Below are 21,184 nucleotides of genomic sequence, written 5' to 3'. Positions count from 1 at the left end.
TGTCTTTACATGCTGCCTCTTTTCTCTTACTTTTTTAAAATTAAAACCAAACAAAAATGTAAAACCCCACCAAACTGCTGTAATTTATTCACCTTCTGCTGCTGCTAACTTCATGTTACTATCTGCTGAGCCTTAATGAATGATGCAGGTGTGATTCCATCCAGTTTTCCTCAACAGACAAGAAAAGTTTGTTAGTTTGTGCCATTTTCAGTGAGCAGCTGTAAGCCCTTATGCATAACTGGGTTTGAGTAAGACTGGTTGGTGCAGACTGATGACTAGGGCAGGTGCCTTTGGGAAAGCAGGTGAGGCTTTTAAACAGGGAATTTAAACAGCCTGTCAAAGTCTGTCACCATTTGCTGTCTCTTAATTTGAATTAGGCAGCAAATTCATATTACTGAGAAAGCAAGGGTTATTTAGGGTTTTTTTTTTTCCCCCACCACCTTACAGGAACTATGGGGAACACTGTGAGCGTCCCAGAGGAAGCTGAAGACAACAATACATGCACTGTGAAGAGCTACCAGGTAAGCAAGAGCTGCCAACTCTTGTCTTCACTGGCTATTGCAATTTTCTAATCCCATGATGTACCAAGTTCTAAGAACTGTATTATTTGTTATTTCAGGATCTATCTGAATCATCTGAGAATATTAAAAATGGATCTGTTGCATTTGTTCAGACTCATTTTCCTGCAATGAATGGTGAAGGTATGTACTGGGAAAGAAAGGGTGGCATATTTGCATTTTTTTTGTCACCATGCAGGCAGAGAGAGGTTTATGCTGGAGCAGCAATAAATACTGGTGCACGCTCTCAAATTAAAAGATTAGCCCTTTTTTCAGCTTTTACTTGTGAATCAGTATGTGTGGTTCTTCAGAAGCTTTGAAGTTTAAGGGTAACAAAGAGTGAAATAGGAAATGGTGTCCAAAGTCCTCTGGAAGCTGATGATTAATTGTTCTAAGAATTTGGTTCTGCATCTGGTCCACAAAAAGTGGTTTTATAGACTGAAGGTTTTGGTTAGTGTGAAGCATTGTAGGGCAGGAGTGGTCTGGCACTGGTCCCTTTCAGACTGCTGCAGAGACCTCGGGGTGTCCTGTGATGAACTACCTCTGTGTGGGCTCTGGTGGAAATGGTGCCTCTAACAAGCCTTGGAGGAATCGTTGCTGGACGGAGCGCAACTGGGGCTCTTGAAAGGGGCATAATGCAGCCACAGCACCAAGGCAAGGAGCAGTGACCTGTTACTGGGGACATAATGAAATGTTGTTTTGCAGACTGGAAAAAGAGAGCAGTTCATGTGTTGGAAGGGAGAGTGAGTTGTCTTTAAACAATCTCATGGCATCCTTTATCAGGAGATGTTGCTGTTCTCAGATGCTAGATTGAAATATCCACCGGTGTAGGAACCGATAGTCTGGAGGGAATGTAGGGGACTATAAAAAAAGAGGACTGAATGCAGTGAGAAAAGTAAACTTATGCAGGCTAGAAAATAAATTGGTTGAGCTTTAAAGTATTCCACAGCTACTGTGGAGGAGTAACCTTTGTGAGGCAAATGTTTGTGCTGTTCATTGGGCTGCTTGGCTTTGCCAAACCCATTCTCTGGTCACAGTAGGCACAACTCTGAGACTGTACAGAAACTGAGCTGTTACATGGAGAGCCACTATAATTTTGTGTTTATAAAGGGAATCAACAAGGTGCCCTAGACTTAAGGATCTGTCTCCAAATTGCCTAATAATGACGTCTGAAGACAGGCAGGCTAGAACAGTACAAAGCTTTGCGGAAATGGAGAATCTTGGGATGGACAGAGGAGATGAGAGTAATGGGCCAGAAAAATGACTATTGTATTGCTCCAAGTGACACTGTTGTGCTTACCAAGGAGCTCAGTGTGTCTCACTTCATCTAAGTTTTGTAAGGAGCTCGAGGAAGGCGTCTCAAGGGATGAATGAGGTTGGCACAATAGGAGTTCACCCTACTGAGCTGGCAGGTCGTTAAATATCGAGTGTAGGAAAGGGTGGTGGAATCATACAAGCCCAAAAGAAGTGTGTTAGTGTAAACTATTTAAAGCCAAAAGTAGTATTGTGTTAAGGTGACAAAGGGAAAAAGATGGGAGTAGGAAACTGTTTTGGGGGACTTCTTTTAGTGACTGCAATAAAAGGTATTCTTCTGAAACATTCTGCATGCACTGGGGTTGTTTTGAGCAGCTTGACATTAATAAAAGAAAATTTTGCAAAATTCTTTGCAAGCTCTTCAAAAACATGAAATAAAATTTAAAATAAAATAAGATCTGGGTCCTAGCTATGTGTTCTTGCCTGCAAGATTGTAAAGTCTTAGAAACCACCTCCGTGGTTTTCTTGTGAGTGCCCTTTGTTCATCTAAACATTTCTACCTTGCTTTCTGGTTTCTGGTCCTGTGTTCTTCAACACGTACATTGCTTTGACTTCAAAGATGCCAAACAATTATTTGTTAACAATGAAATATGTATAGGGATATTTTTTCTGTCCTGTTTGTCACTTAGAAAAAGAGATTGGCTAGGAAAAGTACTGTAAGAAGGTAAGCATTATACCTGCAGCGGTGGTGTTATAATGTAATTGCCTCTGGGTCTGAGGTTTTGCAGTGAAATGCCACTTTTGATCCTGAACAGGGCCTTGGTACCTTTCATATATATAAACCTACCTTGCTCTCCTTTTTGAGGTAGCAGACCTTCTTGAAGAGACCAGAGTTTGTCTAATCTGCAGCGAGATTTTCGTAAACAAAACTTAACTGTGTCAACTGCCTGTGTTTGAATTCTGGAGAAGTTAGGGTATTGTACAGTAATTTATAGAGCTAGATAAGTGGCAGCTGGGAATGCAGCATGGCTACAACACTATGACCAAGAGGTCAGTCCTATTTGCCAGAATTTATTCAAACTGCGTCACAAGACTGATGTTGTAACTCTGACCACCTCTCTCCTGTTACTGTTATGGGACGTATTAGATATTACTCAACTGCCAGAGCAACAAGAGCATGGCTGGGGGGGACAACAACATTTTTCTCTTTCTCTGTACACGAACAAAATAAAATCGACATGCCCTCATTGTATATAAACTGTGGGTGTTAGCATGGAAGATGAACAGTTGGTGGGGATATGGGTAAATGCCTGCTCAGGAAGTGCATCTTGTTTCAGACCTATTTAGGTGGTCTTTGTAGCAGCACAGCAACCGGGTTTTTGAGCGATCACACCAGTAGCAGGCTGGAACCTGGGCTCCTCTGGGAAAGGGGCTGTCAGCACCCGAGCCCCACTTTCAGTGCTGACATCTTGAAAATCTGGTGGTGTGATCTATATGGCCTGATCACTGAAAATTAGGATCCAAGTAGTTTTGAAAAGTTATCCCCACATATTTATGGGCAATTGCTCTCATTCAGATATGTGTCTCTCCTCACCTTTTGGCACCTCATTAATTTCTCCTTCCACCTCTTACTGGCTTTGGAGCCTTTTTGAACAGCATTCAGGCAGCACTCTTTTGGAGCAGTGTTGCTTCAGTTCATATCTCTGCAGATTCAGCCACGTTAATTTTACCAGTGTTTCCCTTGTATTGGATTTCTTTCTATTTTCAGAATACAACAAAACCCAACAATTATCTCCAATCTCTGTAAGAAAAAAAAATATTATTTTATTATTCATTAAGAGAACCCTCTCAGCCTGTTAGATCCAGTTGAAAAATCTAAGCTAAGACGAAAATAATCAAATACTGGCATGGCAATATGCAGGTGGTACTGATTACAGTTCAGAATCTCTGCTCCATGGCTAATTTCCTAATGTCATCTAGCTATAATAAGTCAGTTTAAATTGTTGCCTACTAGAAAATAAAAGCCTGTAGCTGTGTGTTTCTGCTGGTGTAAACCAGCAGAGTTCTGGGAAGTAAACAAAAGCCAGATGATTTACATCTGAAGACCTAGAAAATAAGTGTATGTTTTACTCTTTATATATAAAAATGAAGCATATGGGCAATGTTTTACTTAAATGGATTACCTAATTAATGTAATTACTAAACCAGCTTAAGTAGCAAGTTGAAAAATTTGGCTGTCCTGTGTTGATATTGCTTATGTTTCAACTTTATGTTTAAAAGGCAGTTAAAATCATTAATTATTTAGATACCACTGAAATCTCACTGGTTTGTGTACTGTAATCAAGGTCTTGGTGAAACAAAAGTGCAAGTGCAGTTTGGAGATAAGTTATTCATATAGAAAATGTAGTTGATGTTATTTCTAAAATCAAACAACGCAAGGAACAGTACTGTAATCTATCTTATGGTCATAAAGTGAGCAGTTCTGGAGAAGACAGAAGAGCTGCAAATAAGGCAGCTTGCAAGTGAAGCAAGAGGATTTTATTAATAGTGTTAGATGTATATTTGTGGCCTTTGTCTGGTTAGTTTGCATTTCTGTGATTGCCAGTGATCTGACCATGTGCTGTGCATTAAATGGTAGAGTTGATAAATGAGTCTATGAAATCTATATCTGCTAATATAATGAAAAAAGAATTCAGAGAGTTAACTTAATATAACCGGAGGAAGTAATGTTATTTGGAAGAGCCCTGTCACCATCTGCTTCACATCTGGGTGAACAGATTGGCGACTGGTTCCCTACATTTGCTGCTTCTGCTCAAACAGGCTGACAGATGTGCAGACTTTGGGATTCTTTCCGTGACTTGCCTTCCTTGCTCCTATTGATGCTCAAGGCTGCAGATGTTGCACAGAGTGCTAGCATCCACCTTCTCCTCCTCTAATGCCACTTAAATAGCAGTGGTGCCCTCACTGCTGTTTCATTGCATGTCGCTTCGCAAGCAAAAGGGTAGCAAATTTGATCCTGACTTTTCCTGATATTTTGTGTTGGCCTCTGAACTTCAGGTAATAGAAGTACTTGGTGCTAGGGAAGAAGGCCAGAACTAAAAGCTGTATATCTGAGACTTACACTACATAGAGCAGAAATGTATCTAGAGGACAAAATAGGAAAAAATTTGTTTGCATTTGGGTGGCAATTATGTGTGGATTAAAACCATAACCTGCTCATAAAAAGAAAGATCACACAAGGAAGAAAGGTTCAGTTAAGATGCAAATCGTTTGTTCCTTAGGGTAAATGTGATTCAGCAAATTCTGCTACTAGCCAGTATCTAATAGAAATAGGTGTATTGCAATAACTCTGTGTGCCTGTAAGGTATGAAACAATGCATTTTAGTTACTTTTTTAAAAGTATGATCATTACTATTCTTGCTGCTACCTTCTCTTCCCCTGTTTCCATTAATTGCATTAAATTTGTTAGGTAAATAGCAACGCTATTTAGTGAAACAATTATTCTTAGAGCATAAATGTACTGTCAAGTTTATTTGCATGGAATAGTTGAGCGAGATTGCAGAATATTAGTATGTTTTTTTCTTTTAAGAAAGTAGGAAAATGTCTTATTTTGGAATTCTCTAATGATTCTGAAAACTCTGTCATTTAGTCTTGTCACAACAGTTTTTGGGGGTTTCCCACATAAACATGAGGTATACTCAGAGATCTGAAAATTCTACACCTACTGTAGCATTATGATACCAACTCAGTCCTAAATAACAGAAGGAAAGACTAACCTACACAATATCTATAAAAATATATCAGAAATGTAGATTAGAAAATTCCCTCTTTGTTGCTAGGCATTTAGATTTTTTTAAGTCTAGGATTTGCTGCAGTAATTCATCCAGGACTATTGTAATACATTGTGCAGGCCTACACTGATGGACTTCTTGGTGTCAAATGTTGCCTTATAGCCCTTATTGGTTCCTTTATGGCCATTAAAATCTATTGTCTCCATGATTATCTGACCTCTAGGGAACAAGATAATGCTGTGGTACTATAATTACATTGCTAAGCAAAATATCTATTTGTAACTGGCTTGTATTCAAAATAGTCAAAGATACTAAAACCGTATTTGTAGCTAATGACTTGTTCAGTTCGACTTCAAAAACCCCTGATTTTTTTCTATTGTCAGAAGCAACATCACCAGCAAACACTTTCTCCTAGCATTTATTTCATGACATGTTCACATGCTAGTGGCCTACAGGAGATGTCTATGCTGAAGACATTGCCAGTTCAAGTTGTTCCTCATTCAACCACTAAAAATTACTTGCGCTGTTAAAAAGTCAGTAGGATAAATGGCAGGAGGTGAGAAGCTGCCAAGGTAAGACATCACAGGACACTATTTTACATGTTCCCCATGTGTAAGTATTTGCCATGAGGGTGTGTATAACTGCTGAAACCAGACTAGCAATCAAAGGCTAAGGAAAAGGAGCATGTCTTAAGAAAGCATCTGAAGGATTTAACTTGAACAAATTGAGCATCAAAAAGATGTCTACCTAGTATATGGCTTAGGCTGCTGCCAGGAATAAAAAGAGCAAACTAAGCTTCAGAGAGAATGAGGTTATAGTGGAGAGTGGAAGTGCTGGGCAGAATTGCTTTTGGCCCCACTTGAGGGAATTTGGCTGTCATCTATTAGGTGCACCAGGCTGAAGTCTGGTTATATTCCCACTGATTAGCAAAAGCAAATCAGCTCATAAAATGAAAATGCTTCCTGAGCTTTATGTCGGACTGGTGGGTCATGTCAGTCGCATCCTCAGCATTCCTGCCCGCATCTGTTGTTGCCTCAGGTTGAGTGCTGCATCCCGGTCCCAGGCACATGTGAAATAGGTGCAGGCACTCTACACCGATGCTTTCTGAGCTGTGCTGCCTGCCCATGAGTTTCTGGGTATATTAGGTCCCATAAAGAACAGAAAAAATTCCATACCTATATGGTCAGTTTTGTAGCTCACATGCTCAACTTGAAGCATGTGCTTGCCTTGAGGCTTTGTCCATTATAATCCTTTATTTGCTGGCTCTGTCTATTAAAATCTAAGCACTTGCTTTTCAAAAATCAGTGATAATTCTGCAGATTTCGTCCTCTTCTTTGTTAGCAAACATAGTGCTATTCTTCATCCTCAACCTGTGGAAGTGTTTAATGCTAAAGTCAAGAATACAAAAGGAAGGGGGAGAAAGTCTGTTTGCAATTACTTCTGAGCAGGGAAAATCGTATTGACATAACATTGCACTAACCATTACTCTTCTCTGTAGTTTTTCTTACAAGAAAAGGATAAAATGTGGGTCTAATCTAGCTAATTTCAAGAAAAATAATCCTTATTTTGAGTGCTTTCTTACAGAAAAGGAACTTTGTGCAGCTATAGTATTGCCTTTTTACATATCCTGATGAAGTGAATGGAAAGGAAGGACAAATCTTCTGTACTGCAACTGGCCTTTGTTAAGCACTTGAAAGGAAAATGTCTGTGTAGTCACAGTATGAAATGCAATCTCACAGCAGTGCTGTAAATTGTACGCTGATTTTAGCTTCAGAGCAGTTATTAATCTCATTCAGAGTGAGCAGCTTTCATCTACTTAGAGACCTGGCTTAGGATTTGGGAGGTTTTGCTTCTATTTGTAATTCTGCCTCTGGATTTTGGAATAATTTTGGAAGGAATAGCATTTCTTGTGCCTCTTTAAAAACAAAAGAATCATGTACTTTCAGCTCATTTCATATGAATGAATGCAACAAATGGTGTGTTTTTATTACCAGGGTTCTGACAGAGAAATGGGATAGTGGAAACCTCATGGGGGTACAGAGGCTTTGAGTGCTCCAAAATAAATGTGCTTGAGAGAGGAGCAAGCAGCTGGGAGTGTTGAGTTTTCTGCCATATGGGGTTCCAATCCAAGTGCCAGTTAACTTGCTGAGAGACAGATTAGGCTTTAATCAGGTAATTTGGAGAAGTCAGTTGGCAGGAGGTATCTGTGCTCTCAAATCTTCTGCACATCTTTGTGCATTTACAAGCAATTGTAGGGACGCTGGATAGAAGTGAAACCCTACAAGGAATCAAAGACTGAAACAAATTGTGTTGAGAGGTTGAACGGTGCTGTCAAAGCTGCAACATTTTCATCCAAATAACGCAGTTTCAAAACCTTTTTCCTTCAATTTGCTGTGAATATGGCATGAGTCAAACTCATGTTTAGCCCACCACAGTAGTGTCCCCTCTCTGGCAATGGGATCTGCTTTGCCTGGTGTCTGAGCAGACTTTCCCTGAAACAGTTTGAATTGTTTTGACATGAGACATGCTGCAGAGCTCATGCTGGTGACATTTTCCAGGTCTTTCATTCCTTCCATGATAATTAGAGATAAAAGGAGCTTGATAGGTTCATAAGCTACTTTTTGGTTGGTTTTCTTAATGATGAGCTTATATTCCTATTTTTATACTAAATACACTTTTCCTGTGCTTCATTTTTTATCTGTTGCATAAAGCAGAAGCTCAGTATCTATTACAATTATTTTCCAATGGATATTGTTTCTGCTTTCTTTAGCTGGAGAAGGGTTTGATTTTTGCTTCCTTCCCAAGTTTCCAACTATAACTAGCAGCTAGTTCTTCAGGTCTTTTTCATGTAGTACTACAGGAGGCTTAGGAAACTAACTGATACTCAGTGGCCCTGACTGAATAGGTGGTTGAGTAGCTAGTTATTTTGTACCTTCTTTTTGCATGTCAGTGTGTTGAAATATGTGCTCATGAAATATTGCAGAAGAATATTACTGGCAAAGGAATCTTGCCAGTGTGAGTCATTTTCTTACATGAATAGCAACAGAGAATCCAGGGAAAGAAATTTTTTCTATTAGAATACACATAAAGAAGTAAAAATCCGTTTACCTGGACAGAATGGGCTGTATTGAGGCACTCTGGCCCCTCTGCATGCTTGCATATGCCCATAACATAATAAGAAAACAAATGTCAAATGAAAAATGTTAGAAGTAGAGAAGTTAGGAGCCAGCTCCCTGGCAGCTGGCAAAATGCTGGCCACAGTTATGAATCCTGCCACCACAGCCCTTGCTTTGTCAGCTGCTGCCTCCACTGCTGGCAAGGACTTTGGTAAAGTCACTTGAGATTCATGCTGGCATGCTGACACGCTCCGACACTTCTCATCTCTTGGGTTCATGGAAGCTCCCACCTTCTGCGAGTCAGGACGAAGCCTGGGCTGTGAGGCAAGGGTCCAGCGGGGACTCTCAGTCACTGAGTTAGTGCTGTGGGGAAGGGGATGTCGTGTCCGGGGTGGGGGGGGCTCTGTTCTCCTCCTGCATTTACTCAGGGACATGCCCAGGGTCCCTGGGCACTGCCATAGGAGGACAGCATGGAATGGATCCAGGCATATGTGGTAGCGCGCCTGCTGATGCTTGTGCGTTGTTATGCAGAATCCTTGGGAAGAGGGTGGAAGATTGGGGTAATTTTGCTGTGAAAAGCAAAGGGGTAGTTGTGAAAGCTGTGATCTAAAAATGTTCTGTTTTCCTTGTCTTAACAAGGAATTTAAGAAATGAAACTGAGCACTGAAGATCTGTATTGGGGAAGACAGGCAATTTTAGTCAGGTTTTGTTGGTGTCTGGGGTTTTACTTCTATCAAAGTAAAATGTGAAGGGCATAATATTGACTAGACTATTACAATTGTCATTTGAAATAATTTCAATGTTACACTGCAACTGACAGTTTAAAAATTCTAATTTAGCAAGTCAGGTTTAGACTGTCAGTTTTTCACAGTTAATTAAGTAGACCTAAATTCATCCTTGAAATTGGTCGTGATGATTGACAGGGAAATCAGACACATATTTTACTCAAAGTAGGGAAGAGAAGCTCAAGCTGAGGGGGAGCTCTAAGGTTTACCTCTCAACAAGCCTCCTCTTGTCTACTGGGGTTTCATACCATGTAATCTGTGATTGTCTCCCATCCACAAAACAGATACAAGAAAGATATTTTTTTTCTTTTCTCTTGTTTCGTTTGTCTTCTGTAAAGCTGAAGCCTTCTCCTGCCTCCATAGAGTGTATTAAGGAATTTCACCTCAGCTGTATTATCAAAGTGCCATTGTAATATAAATCACAAAATATACTTTGAAGATGAATGACTTTTTTTAACACCTAAAGTGTGATTGCCCTGTGTGTACACAAGGGGAAATTTGTGAGAGTTTTGAGGGAGTGAAATGTGATTAAGAGCTGTACTGCTGGTAAGTAAAAAGTCAGAAATATAAGGATAAAAAGCCTGGTTCAGATGTGATTTATAACTATTCAAATCAGGCAACCTACAGACAATAAAGAAGTGCAAGTAGAAACTGCACTATTAAGAGCAGGCAGCAAGGCAAGGAACAGCGCTGAAAAAATGAATTATATGGGTTATGACTGCAAAGACCTGCGGGGAGTTTGGCCAGCCATGAAACGAAATCAGTCCTTGCAGTTTCCACTCTTTTTCCCACTTAGCTCTGACAGAGGAAGGCATAATATATTAATATGTAACTTTGTCTCAAGTTTTATTGATTCTTTTTTTTTGCATATCATTTCTTCAGTTTTAATTGGAAAGTAAAATATTCTCAGCATGTCCACTGGGCTAAGTAGTCAATAACCTGGTCCGCTAGCTGACTTTGGCAGCTGAGAGAGGGCTGCAGAGAACATACAATTTTCACCAACTTCAGTGAGGAATGACAGGAAAGAAAATCAGACAGGCAGGTCTGATAGATGAGCGGCAGCTTGTATTTAGCATGGGAAGACAACAGTTTCTAAACAAGCTGCACTCTGTGGTGCTCCCCAAGACTCCACATTTCAGAATTAATTTATTAAAGAGCGGGGTCACCGTGATTAATTGTACAACCAGTATAACTTCTTTGCTGTACCGGATAATTACTGGCTTATGCTTCTGTTTGTAGTGGATGCAAAGGCAAGTGTTGCATGGGATAATGCGGCCGTTTCTTCCCCGAAGACAATGGAGCAGAGCCCCGTTCCCGAGGCGGGCGGGCAGAGTCTCGGGAGCGCTGCCAGGAGAGCCCTGCCATCTGCTAAATCCCGCTCTGTCTTCGCATTTTCATGGTCTGTACCAGGGCGTACTGAAGATCCAGCTACAGATTCATCAGTTGGATGGGCGAAACTTGATGTCAGCTCGGAGGCGCCCAGAGTGAACAAAGCACCAAGTGAGAGCGCAGAGGTTCCCGCAGCAGCTGCATGGGAAGAAGGTGCAGATAAAAACCTGACCCCAGCCCCGCTGGCAGCATCGCTTTGTGACACGGATCTCGCAGCATCAGTGACACCTGAAGGAGAGGATGCAGCCACCTCAAAGCCAAAACAAGTAACCTTCTTTGACAGGATCTTCAAACTGGAGAAGGGAAAGGAAAGGAATAGAACGCAAATTGATACCCAGGAGGAAAGGCAGACCTCAGACCTTCCTGACGGGCGCATCACAGCGACAGAGGCTGCTGGATTACAGAGCACATCAAACAGCATCCCGCAGGGGAAGGCAAGTGCTTGAGTAGGAATATCCAATTCACTCTTAATGAAACCTCTTAGGAGTATTAATAGCTCAGGACAACCTGATGTCATGATGGCTGTGTGAATGAATCAGTGTTGCTCTTAAAATTACTGCAGGTTACCCCCCGCAGCGGTGGCCGAACAGAGATATGGGAGGAGAACCTATGGCGGAGTGGTGATAGCTCTGATGTCTGCTTCATGACTGAATCCTGGCATCTGACCTTGACTTTAAGTTCATTTGTATTTCTCTGAATGATTTGGGCGAGATAGCTGTGCTCCTGTTCCAGTTGCCAGGATGATGAACAGCAGCCAGCTACAAATGAAAGCACAATATACCTGAAAGTAAAACTTTCTTCTACTTTCAGAGCTTGGAGTTTGATACTGGATGGTTTAAAGATATTTTCATGTGTTTTGTGCCATTCTTGTAGAATAGTCACTATTCTTGAGCACTAGCTGCTTGTCACATAACCTGCTTACCAGAATAAGGAATATTATGCTGCAGCAATTTTTGCACTCTTAGGTACTGTTGGGTTTTTAGTCAAGGAAATGTGATCCTTAGAATTGATTTTACAGGATGAGAGTACGATATAGGAAATTAAGTAACTTGTCTGAGAGAGCACACTAATCAAAGGAAGGAGCTGAAAACAGACAAGTTTAGATTTTACACTTCCTGCAAAGACTGATATCAGCAAATATACTACAGGATTAATTTTCAGGTAATTAACTACTGAAAAAGTCCATCCTCTGGATAGGGATAAGTGGCATAACTCTTATTAACTCCACTGGAGAGGTGCCAGTATACACTACCTGGTGATCTAGCTCAAATCTTGTCCAACGTCAGGAACAGGAGAGAGAAATTAGCTGCATGGTCCCCACATCAGACTCTCTGTGTCCATGCCACTTTAATAGTAACTGCTTCTATCAGTCTAGTTCAGGCTTACAAATTAGACTGCTGTATGATCACATTCTTTGAATGGTGTTGAACATAGTTCACAGGATGATCGCTGCCTGCACTGACAACATTGCACATTGTCTCCAATGGTCTCTTCAATTTCTTTGGTTCTACCTTGTCTTCTCTATCTGATGTCTCCTCAAATATGAAGATCACGTCTTGCATAAACTTATAAATTGTGATATTTTCCTGAAGATTCATTTGTAAGACTAAACAGTTGTATTTTTGACCGTTGCCCTTCAAAACTGGCACCCACCACTAGTATTTCTGTTGTGTGTGCATTTAAGGAATCTATAGTCTCAACCTAGCAGAATATCAAGTCATTCACTACATAAACAGAACAGGGTGAATAATTCAGAATGAATAATCTATTCAGTGCATACTGGCACTTCTGTTTGCAGTTTGTAAGACTGAAGCTTTTCAACACTGTAAATTCCTGCAGATATTTTTAACTAATACGCACAAAGAATAACTTTTGCCTGAGACTCGCAAGAAACAGTTGCTTTTACAATCAAATGCAAAATTCATAACTGCCTATTTTGCTGTGACTGCAAACTACAGAGTGTGAAAGGTCACAGTTTGTGCTGTTCAAGTAATACAGTGTGAAAGTCTCTAACAAAATAACAATGTGAAGTAGATTTAACCAGAATTCAGAGTTAAATATCTGTTGGGAAAGCTCAAATAAGCAAGTGTTTGTAATGAGCAACCATCAGGGGACAGGACAAGATAATCTAAATCTTCTGCCCATTAAAACAGACACTAGAAGCACTGTGCATTCAGATCACACTTTTTTATATCAATAATGCCTAGCTTATTAATTTTTAATTCTGTTCCAGTCTTCAGTTTATATCTATCCACATCCTGAACCTCACTAAGTGGGAATAATCTGGAAATCTCAGGGACTCACCAGCTACAGGTCATGCTTATGTGTGTGTTTGCAGGATCCTAGCCCACAACAGCTTTTTGGTGCCTGGGGACCTGCTTGAGGACAGGTCTCCTGCTTAACAAAAGCGCCTGTGCATCCCTTACATGTGTGTTTAAAGCTGTACCACTGAAAATCTTTGACGACTCTCAAAATTGGGGCTCAAGTTGCTCAGTGTAAACGAGTGGCAGAACTGTATCACAAGGGAGAGTGATATTTAAAAAAACATTTTAACTTTATCGTTGAGTTTCTGGACTGTAATTTTTCTTTCATTCTTCAAATACGAAAAGGAGTATATGTTTGGGGCAGAACCGGAGTTAAGGACCTTTTCTGGGAAAAATATATCCACTAACCACTTCTGATCTGTTGCCAAACTTCGTTTAACTCCATTTCTAAAACAAAGGCTGTGGCTCTGCCTTGCAGTACAGTTGCCTTCTGTTCCCTCTGAAGTTGCTATTTCTCATGTAGGATGGGAGAATGACCAAGTCTAATTTAATTGCTGTTACTGTAGTAACTACAAACTGTTACCAAATAATCGTACTAAAAATCCAGACATCGCTGCCAACAGTTTCTTTTTTTCTTTTTTTTGGTGGATTATGACTTGTAGTATCTGTAAAAGCTAAAAGCAAAGCGAAGTTTCACTGAGTTGAGTGCCAATGCAAAACAAACAGCATTGCTGGTAAGTAAGAGAGAGGCTCCACAGTTGTAGCTTAAGAGCTGCACAAACATTCTGTGTTTGGTGAACCACTCTTTATTTTTGTGGTCTACAAAACTACATTCAGAACACAGCATAATCAAAACAAGGCCAGAATTCATGAATTCATGAAGCATTTACTATGTAAGCCAAAGAAAAGATAAATTATATGCCTGAAATGTTTCACTGAGCCATGATTCATACAAACAAAAGTGCTGGCAGGAATACATTCTTCTGATATGTTTTTCTAATGACTGAACTGAAACTACAGTGTAAGTATTTAAGGTGTTTATTACCCCCAAATTGGGCTCCCCAAAGAAATGAATCAAACATTTACACAGTATCTGTTATCTTCTAATACTGACTTTCTTCTACTATTTCAAGAGTTTTCTTTCATTACTGCTTGCCTCCGAGGCTTTGTGCAGCATATTATGCAGTGAGCTGCTACAGAGGTTTTTGTGGTTATTTGACTATGGCTCTGAAAATGTGATATTGTAGGGCTATCCACATTATCTCTCCCGGATTTATATGCTGATGGCCTGCGTCTGTGCTCCTTCCTACAGCAGTATTCCCAAGAAAGCACAAGAGGAATCACAGCATCTATCAAAGTCTTGATTTGAGTTGTGTCTCGGTAGCTACTGGCAGCCTTGGTTTGGGAATCCTGGCGCAGAGTCCCCTTTCAGTAGTGGGTCATTACAGGGACCATTTGTTCTCCGCAAGTCAGAGTTCAGGGATTTTTGGATGGCATCATGCCTCAGGCTCTGCACAGTCTGCAATAGCTTTCACATCTGCTGGGCAAAGTGTGGCTTTAGCAGGGACCCACCCTGGAAGAGCTAGTAGTGGTGGTACCTGCTGTCATATCTGTGGTTGTCCCAGCTGTTATCTGCAGCTGCTAACAGTCGTGTTTGCTCAGTGTTTAGTTAGCAAAAAGATCCCTTCCTCCTAAACAGCGTGCAGCCCAACACCACAGCTCGGGCTTGTGTGTGTTTAAAAGAAACAAACAAAAAACCCACCCCAAAACAAACAAAACTTTCTTATTTTTGATAACATGAAGTAGTGAAGAGTTTGATAGCATCAACAGCATCAAGTACTTCATTAATTAAGCCAGTTTTGTTTAGCAATGTATCTTGCCCCTTTAGTATCTGAAACAGAGCCAGAGTTTTTCATGGACCAGAGCTCTTTAGCTGGCATCCCTGGCAGCAGGGCTGCTGAAGCTGGCGTGGCCACGCGTGTTCTGCATGGGACATATTGTTCTTGGAGCCACCCTGGCCCCTTGCAAGCAACTTCTAAATAGCCTGTTGAAGCACTCTGAACTACTGTGCTGTGTTTCTTCCTGGGTAAACTTGGAGAACAGTGGGTGGAGAGTTACACAGATGTCTGTTCTTGCAAGTAAAACCCTGCATATTTTAACTACTTCAATGCTGCATGGAGACTGGCTGCTCCATGCTTGTCTTTCCTGATGCTAACTTAACTCTCTGAAGTTTTAACTCATTTATGCGTCTGTAGTCTACTCCTTCCATTAGTGACCTACAGAAATGTATGTCCTCTGCAAATCCTATACAAATACTGTTTTTAAACCTCCTGGTACAGGGAAAGGTTCTCAAGAGTAAAGTTTAAAATCTTCCTAGTAAAAATGGCACCGAACAAGTATGTCTAATCAGTAGGTCAGGAGAACACGCCTGGTGTCACTTAGACCTCCAGGTAGTGTTTGAGAGGCACTGATTCAAAGATCCTTTTTACTGGAGACATCTAGACAGGCTCATCTGTTTTATTTCTTGTCCTTTTTTTTTCCCCCTCTGGAGTAATCTGGGCATCCTAACCACTGCTTCTTTAGTCACTGTTTCCTAAGAGACCAGATGTGTACTGCCATCTGAACAGTTGGGGATGACAACTGCTGCTGAAGAAATACAGCACTGCTGTGATTGCCCATTCGATAATGTCTCCAATCCTCTACCAAAGTTGAGGCCACCATCATGCTAGGCACAACTTACTTTAATAATTGACAGATCCAGCAGTGCACTTAGAATATAGACACACAGATAAAAGGGAGGAGGATTATTGGTAACAGAGGAGACTATTACTATCCAAATGTAATACTCCTTAAATACTAAAAAGGGACATGCTGAAAGGGACTTGAAGACTTGTCTCAAGCTGCGCTCTCCTGCGAAAAGTTTGTGTTGGCTTTACCTGTGCAGGGTCAAGGCAAAAGTGGCCAGAATGGCATGCAAATTCAGCATAAGAGGGAACCAAACTCTCCAAAACTGGTCTAAAAGGAGTTCCTTAAAAAAACAGAACATTGGTTAGGTCTGTAAACAGAGACTGAGTAACTTAAGGATATTACATACAAGTGCTTGAGTACTGGCAAACTACTTTTAGGCTCTGGTAACTGTAATTCCAGGAAGAGAGGCGGCAGCTCCATCTGGCTTGGAAGCACTACTTTGGGTTGTTGCTTTTTTCATTCTTTTAATCTGTACCATGTTTGCGTTTTGCTAGATAAATTTTCTGGAATTGCAGAATACAGAGTATCGGAAGCAATCTTTGTATGGTACCATCAGACACTGAGCCTTGAAAAGAGAAAAGCAGTGTTGTTCAGGATGCTGTGTGCAACTTGTGTTTGTTATACTTGATAGCTGAGAACAATGTTCCTCCAACCAACAGCGAATGCTGAATGTATTAGGAAAGTGGGGAAAGAGATGCATAAATGCTTGATTGTTCTGAATATGTAGGCTGGAGAAGTATGGTTGGAATTAGGGTTGTGACTCTCAGAGCAACATAATGCAAGTCACAAATGTTACTTTTGCATTCCATTGGAAATTAAGCGAGCTAGGACTGAGGGAACTCTGCCCCCTTTTTTTTTTAGGAGATAGATGACTGCAACCAAAAAGACCTACGGCAGGACTCGGCAGGTGTCAACGGTCTCACTGCTGAGCAACCTGAAAAGGCAGAGGTAAAACAAGACAACCCCCAACCAGCTGCTGCAGTAGACAACTCCATCATGAGTTTCCTTAAAACACTGGTAAGCTTTTGCCATTCCTTTTCATCTCTAGGCTATACTTTAAATTGCTTATAAAAATCCCATGTAGACAATTTAAGTGTAACATGTTCACTGTCACAGACACTGAGAAGTAGTGAAGCCAAACAGATGCCTTAGAGAATGACTCGAGAGTGACAAGAGACGTGTAGGTACAGTGCAGTCATGATCAAATGATGATGACCTACTCTAGAAACTTCCTCTTCTGCAGAGATACTTGTAGACCTGGAGTTATTTAGCTGTCCTAAGCATTTTCTGCATGATGAAACTTTTTGTAATGTCTCCAGAAGTTCATTTTTATGGATTAATTGGATATACAAGCTTGAATAATGTATCTTTGGTCCATGTATTTTTCATTTTAGCCATTGACGAAGTTGTTCTTGAGAAATATTTATATTGTAAATTTTCTCACATGAGGGGGAAAGCAATGTTTGTACTTTTACCTTTGTGCTAGGAAAAAACTGCTAGTTTCAAACATATGCTCTTTCAGATTTTTCAAAAGACTGAGTTGGGTGTGACTGACTTTTTTTTTTTTTTCCTCATTTAAGGTCTCCCCAAGCAAAGCTGAAGCCAAAAGTGATTCTGAAGACAAGGTAGGTAAATTCCCCCTTCTGTCACGGGTTGCTATGTGTTTTTGACACGGGTGTTTCTTCATTGTGTGGTGTTTTCTGTAATTGACATTACCATTTGAATTAATTTAAAATATTTTTCCCCTGAATGAATTTGAAAGGAAGATGAGCATAAACAGTGCAATTCTTCCTATCATGTGTTACAATCAAGATGTGAACTGTAGCATTTTCTGCAAGGTGGTTGATGACCTGGCAATGTTTCTGGTTGTTACTTTGACTTGTCCTTGATCTAAAACTACGGGTCCCTGCAGTGAAATCCTGCTGAGTCTACAGCAAACTCCATTTGCTCAGAGCTGTGTAAAGCTTCTGGTGTTCCCATTTCCAGTTGTGTATGTGCCTGTTTCCTTTACCTCTCTTCGTGCCTGGGGGGCACGTGTGAGGTCCCCCTGCCTGTGTCAGCTCTGTAGCTGAGTGGGCAGGAGCCTGCCCCCATCACCCTGCCGTGCAGTGCAGCCACAGCTGCTGCTGGGTCACCCGTGGGGTGCAGGAGGGTGGGTAAGGATCAGCTTCCCACTGAAATCAGTGAAAAGCAGGAGGAGATCCCAGCGTCTCCTCTCTGGGACTCTTCTGGCTGAAGCACCCCTCCATGGGCTGTGCTGCAATCCGAGCCGGTGGGCTGTTCCCAGGCAGCAGCTGAAGCCTCAGGAAGATGACGGAGCTGCTTGGGGCAGGACCAGGGCTTGTGGGCGAGCTGTCCTTCCCTGACTGCTCAGGATGCTCCCCTTCACATGCAGAGATGAGGATCGGGGTTTTCAAGCGGGGTGAATTGAATACTCAAGCTGTTCTAACACAAGGCATTAGGCTGACTGCAAGTGTTTGATGTTCCCTCTGGGAGGTGAAATCGGTATTGGCTGGACAGGTACAGAACTAGTCTGAGAAATGCTCCTCTAACAGGCAGATGTTGCCTCTTGCTTTCTTCTTTACAAATCGTTTGTTCTTGGATTCCACTGGCAAGAGGAAACTTGGTTTTAGTGTCCATGAGCAGTGATGGTCCTTTATATGTGAATTCAGATAAGCTTCAATATTATAGCTTTCATTTGTTATTACAGATACTGAAAATATCCAGTTGATCCAATGTATTTACTAAACTTAAAAAAAAAAAAAACTGTGGAAAAACCTAAACTGTAAAAGTGTCAAGCTGAAAACATAATCTTCTAAAATGGAGAAATGTAGGTGTTTAAAGACTTCTCCTTTCCCCTGCTTTCCTGTTAAGTTATTGCCAAAACATAGTTTCAACAGAAGCAGAAGGGAGACAATTTGTATTAAGCTGCCTTCTATCTTCTGGCATTTCAGTGGCCTACAGGCATATCACTGACTGTCTGCACAACTGGGAACTTCCAGATTAAATGTCCTTACGTGTTGTTATGAATGTAATAACTGCAGTTTTTCTTGCAATATCTGTGATATAATTTGATGTGTAAAGAAAACCCTAAAAAAGAAAATGGTCTTTCCAGGCAGGTATTAGGCAACTAAAATCACTATTGGCATTATCGACATTCTTGTTTGCATTCCCTTTTTTTTTTATTCCTTTTGTCGTACTCAACTTTTATATAGACTGGTACTAAAATGGTGAAGTCGGTCTTTTCAGAAAGCTTGGTGAGTACATGGGGGATATGCATCACTCTTGGATTTATAGCTCAATAATTCTGGAAATTGTCAACCAGATTTAAGGTCTTCCAAGATATCCAGAAAAAGCAGTTATCAAATTGTACTGTTTCAGTGAGACTTGCAGCTCTTTCAACAACTGAAAAATCCAGTTGTTCAGTCCTGTTTGCATACCTGACTTTATCGAATGCACCCGTGTGCTTCTGTAGCAGGTGACTGTTGGTGCAGGCGTACTGCAATTTGGAAACAAATACACTGTTTGGGTTTGGTTTGCTATCACACCTGTGAGGGTAAACAAATCCAGATGACTAGCAGGATATGGAAACTCATTACACAGAGGTTAAATGGGAGTTGTTTTTTTATGAAGAATTTCTTTATCTTCACTAGTGTTTTCCTGATACAAGGAATGACTTTTTCACTATATTAAAGGAGAAATACGTTAAGAAGGTTAACTTGGCAACTGCCATATAGAAAAGCTGCAAATTTTACAGCTGCTATGTATAATGAAATAATGGTCATTTTTTGCCTGAGAAATAACTTCTGTCTTAATGGTAAAGATGTATTCCTCATGCAGTCTGAGCCTCTCCTGAGTGCCATGGGGCTTTCGCGTAGTTTGGCTGGCACAGAGACCACTGTGCCTTTGAGTCTGGGTCGTGCTTTCATGTTGGCTGCTCATGCACCCCCTTTGCAGGGAGGTGCTGTGTTTTATCACACCAGGGCTGGGACATTCCCAGCATCTCAGCAGTGCTCTCCCATGGCTAAGAGGACAGAGAAGCTTTCTCATAATTCTGAGAAACAGCCGCAGCCCGCGTCAGCTTTTCAAAGCCATGGAAGCACGTTCCCTCCTGCTGAAATGCAGAGGTGTGTGGCACCAGCCAGGCTGAACTCGGTGTTGTAGCAATGTGCTGTCATCAGCACTGCTTCTGGCTCTAAGCAGCTGGCTGAAGGTATGAGTGCTTTCAGCAGCCTGGGCACACCCTTAACAATTGTCATTTCATTGTGTAAACACAAGAGTTCAATGTGAGTTGAGTCATACCTCCTTGGATTAATTGATCCTTTGCAAGCTTATAGTAACCAACATGGCATTCAGATTGGATCTGCCCTGGGCCATCTGTTTGACCCTTCTGTAGCAGATCCTGACCAGTTCCCACATCAGTGTACATTTGGGAACACTGGGAATGGTACAGAGTACAGCATGGAAAAATGCGCAATTCTGATGACTGATCCCAGCCTCTTCATAGTATGAAACACTTTGTAAGCAGCACATAATTGCAGTGAACGGAACATCTGGAGACCAAGATCTTGAATTCACATGCTTCTACATGTTACGTGCTGTGCTCTGGACCTTCCCTCTTATCAGCTATCAACCACAGTGTTTGACCCTTCATGGTGTAAATGCTGTAGGCTGTTAGCTTCTTTGGAGTATGGGTCTCTTCATGTTTCTGTAGTTCCTAGAAATATTTTCAACTTATTTTAAAGCTTTTTACTGATTGGAAGCTTTTATTTTTGCCTTGCTCAAGTGTAAAGGAAACAGAATGAAGCTTGCAAAGGGACAAGTTAATTACCCAAAGGGTGAACAGCTAAGTAATTTTTCACTGAAATGTAATTTTCAAAATTCTTTCTTCGCTATATATGGGCCTGATTCTTAATTAAATCAGAAAATAAATTGCCTAAGGGACATTAGAATGAAGTCCAGGATACTGGCAAGTAGAGAGGAACAGAAATACGACATCCTCCTTTGTACTAGATAATCAAAGGCATCTTGCTGCTTTAAAACCTGACACTGTGAGACGCTGAAGAGGGAAGAATTCTCCCCCATGTTTTTTGTGATTAGTCATATGATGGGCATACATACAGTACAGCTTCTATAGAACAGACTCTTGTGTTAACTTGTTTGTTAGCTCAGTTAAGCAACCTTGGAAAGCTGTGACTTTCTCCCTCCTTTTTTTTTTTATTATTGAAAAAATGAAAGAGGAAGTAAAAAAACCCTGTTGTTCATAACAGGAAAACTTCA

At 40.9% G+C, this 21,184-nt stretch overlaps 1 protein-coding gene across 1 annotated transcript in view; it reads left to right on the top strand.

The window, feature by feature from the left end:
* The first annotated feature begins 452 nt into the window (after positions 1 to 452).
* BCAS1 (brain enriched myelin associated protein 1) overlaps positions 453 to 21,184 on the top strand; it is a 51,857-nt gene continuing 31,125 nt past the window's right edge. The window contains exons 1-5 of the mRNA XM_075438871.1: positions 453 to 521; positions 620 to 701; positions 10,743 to 11,326; positions 16,766 to 16,921; positions 17,485 to 17,529. Of these exons, the coding sequence (XP_075294986.1) occupies positions 453 to 521; positions 620 to 701; positions 10,743 to 11,326; positions 16,766 to 16,921; positions 17,485 to 17,529 (936 nt within the window). The remainder of the gene's footprint in view (positions 522 to 619; positions 702 to 10,742; positions 11,327 to 16,765; positions 16,922 to 17,484; positions 17,530 to 21,184) is intronic.

Source organism: Opisthocomus hoazin, chromosome 18, assembly GCF_030867145.1.
Source record: "Opisthocomus hoazin isolate bOpiHoa1 chromosome 18, bOpiHoa1.hap1, whole genome shotgun sequence".
In the NCBI taxonomy this organism is placed as follows: domain Eukaryota; kingdom Metazoa; phylum Chordata; class Aves; order Opisthocomiformes; family Opisthocomidae; genus Opisthocomus; species Opisthocomus hoazin.
Note: the sequence above shows the minus strand (reverse complement) of the source record. Positions and strands in the feature narration are given on the sequence as shown.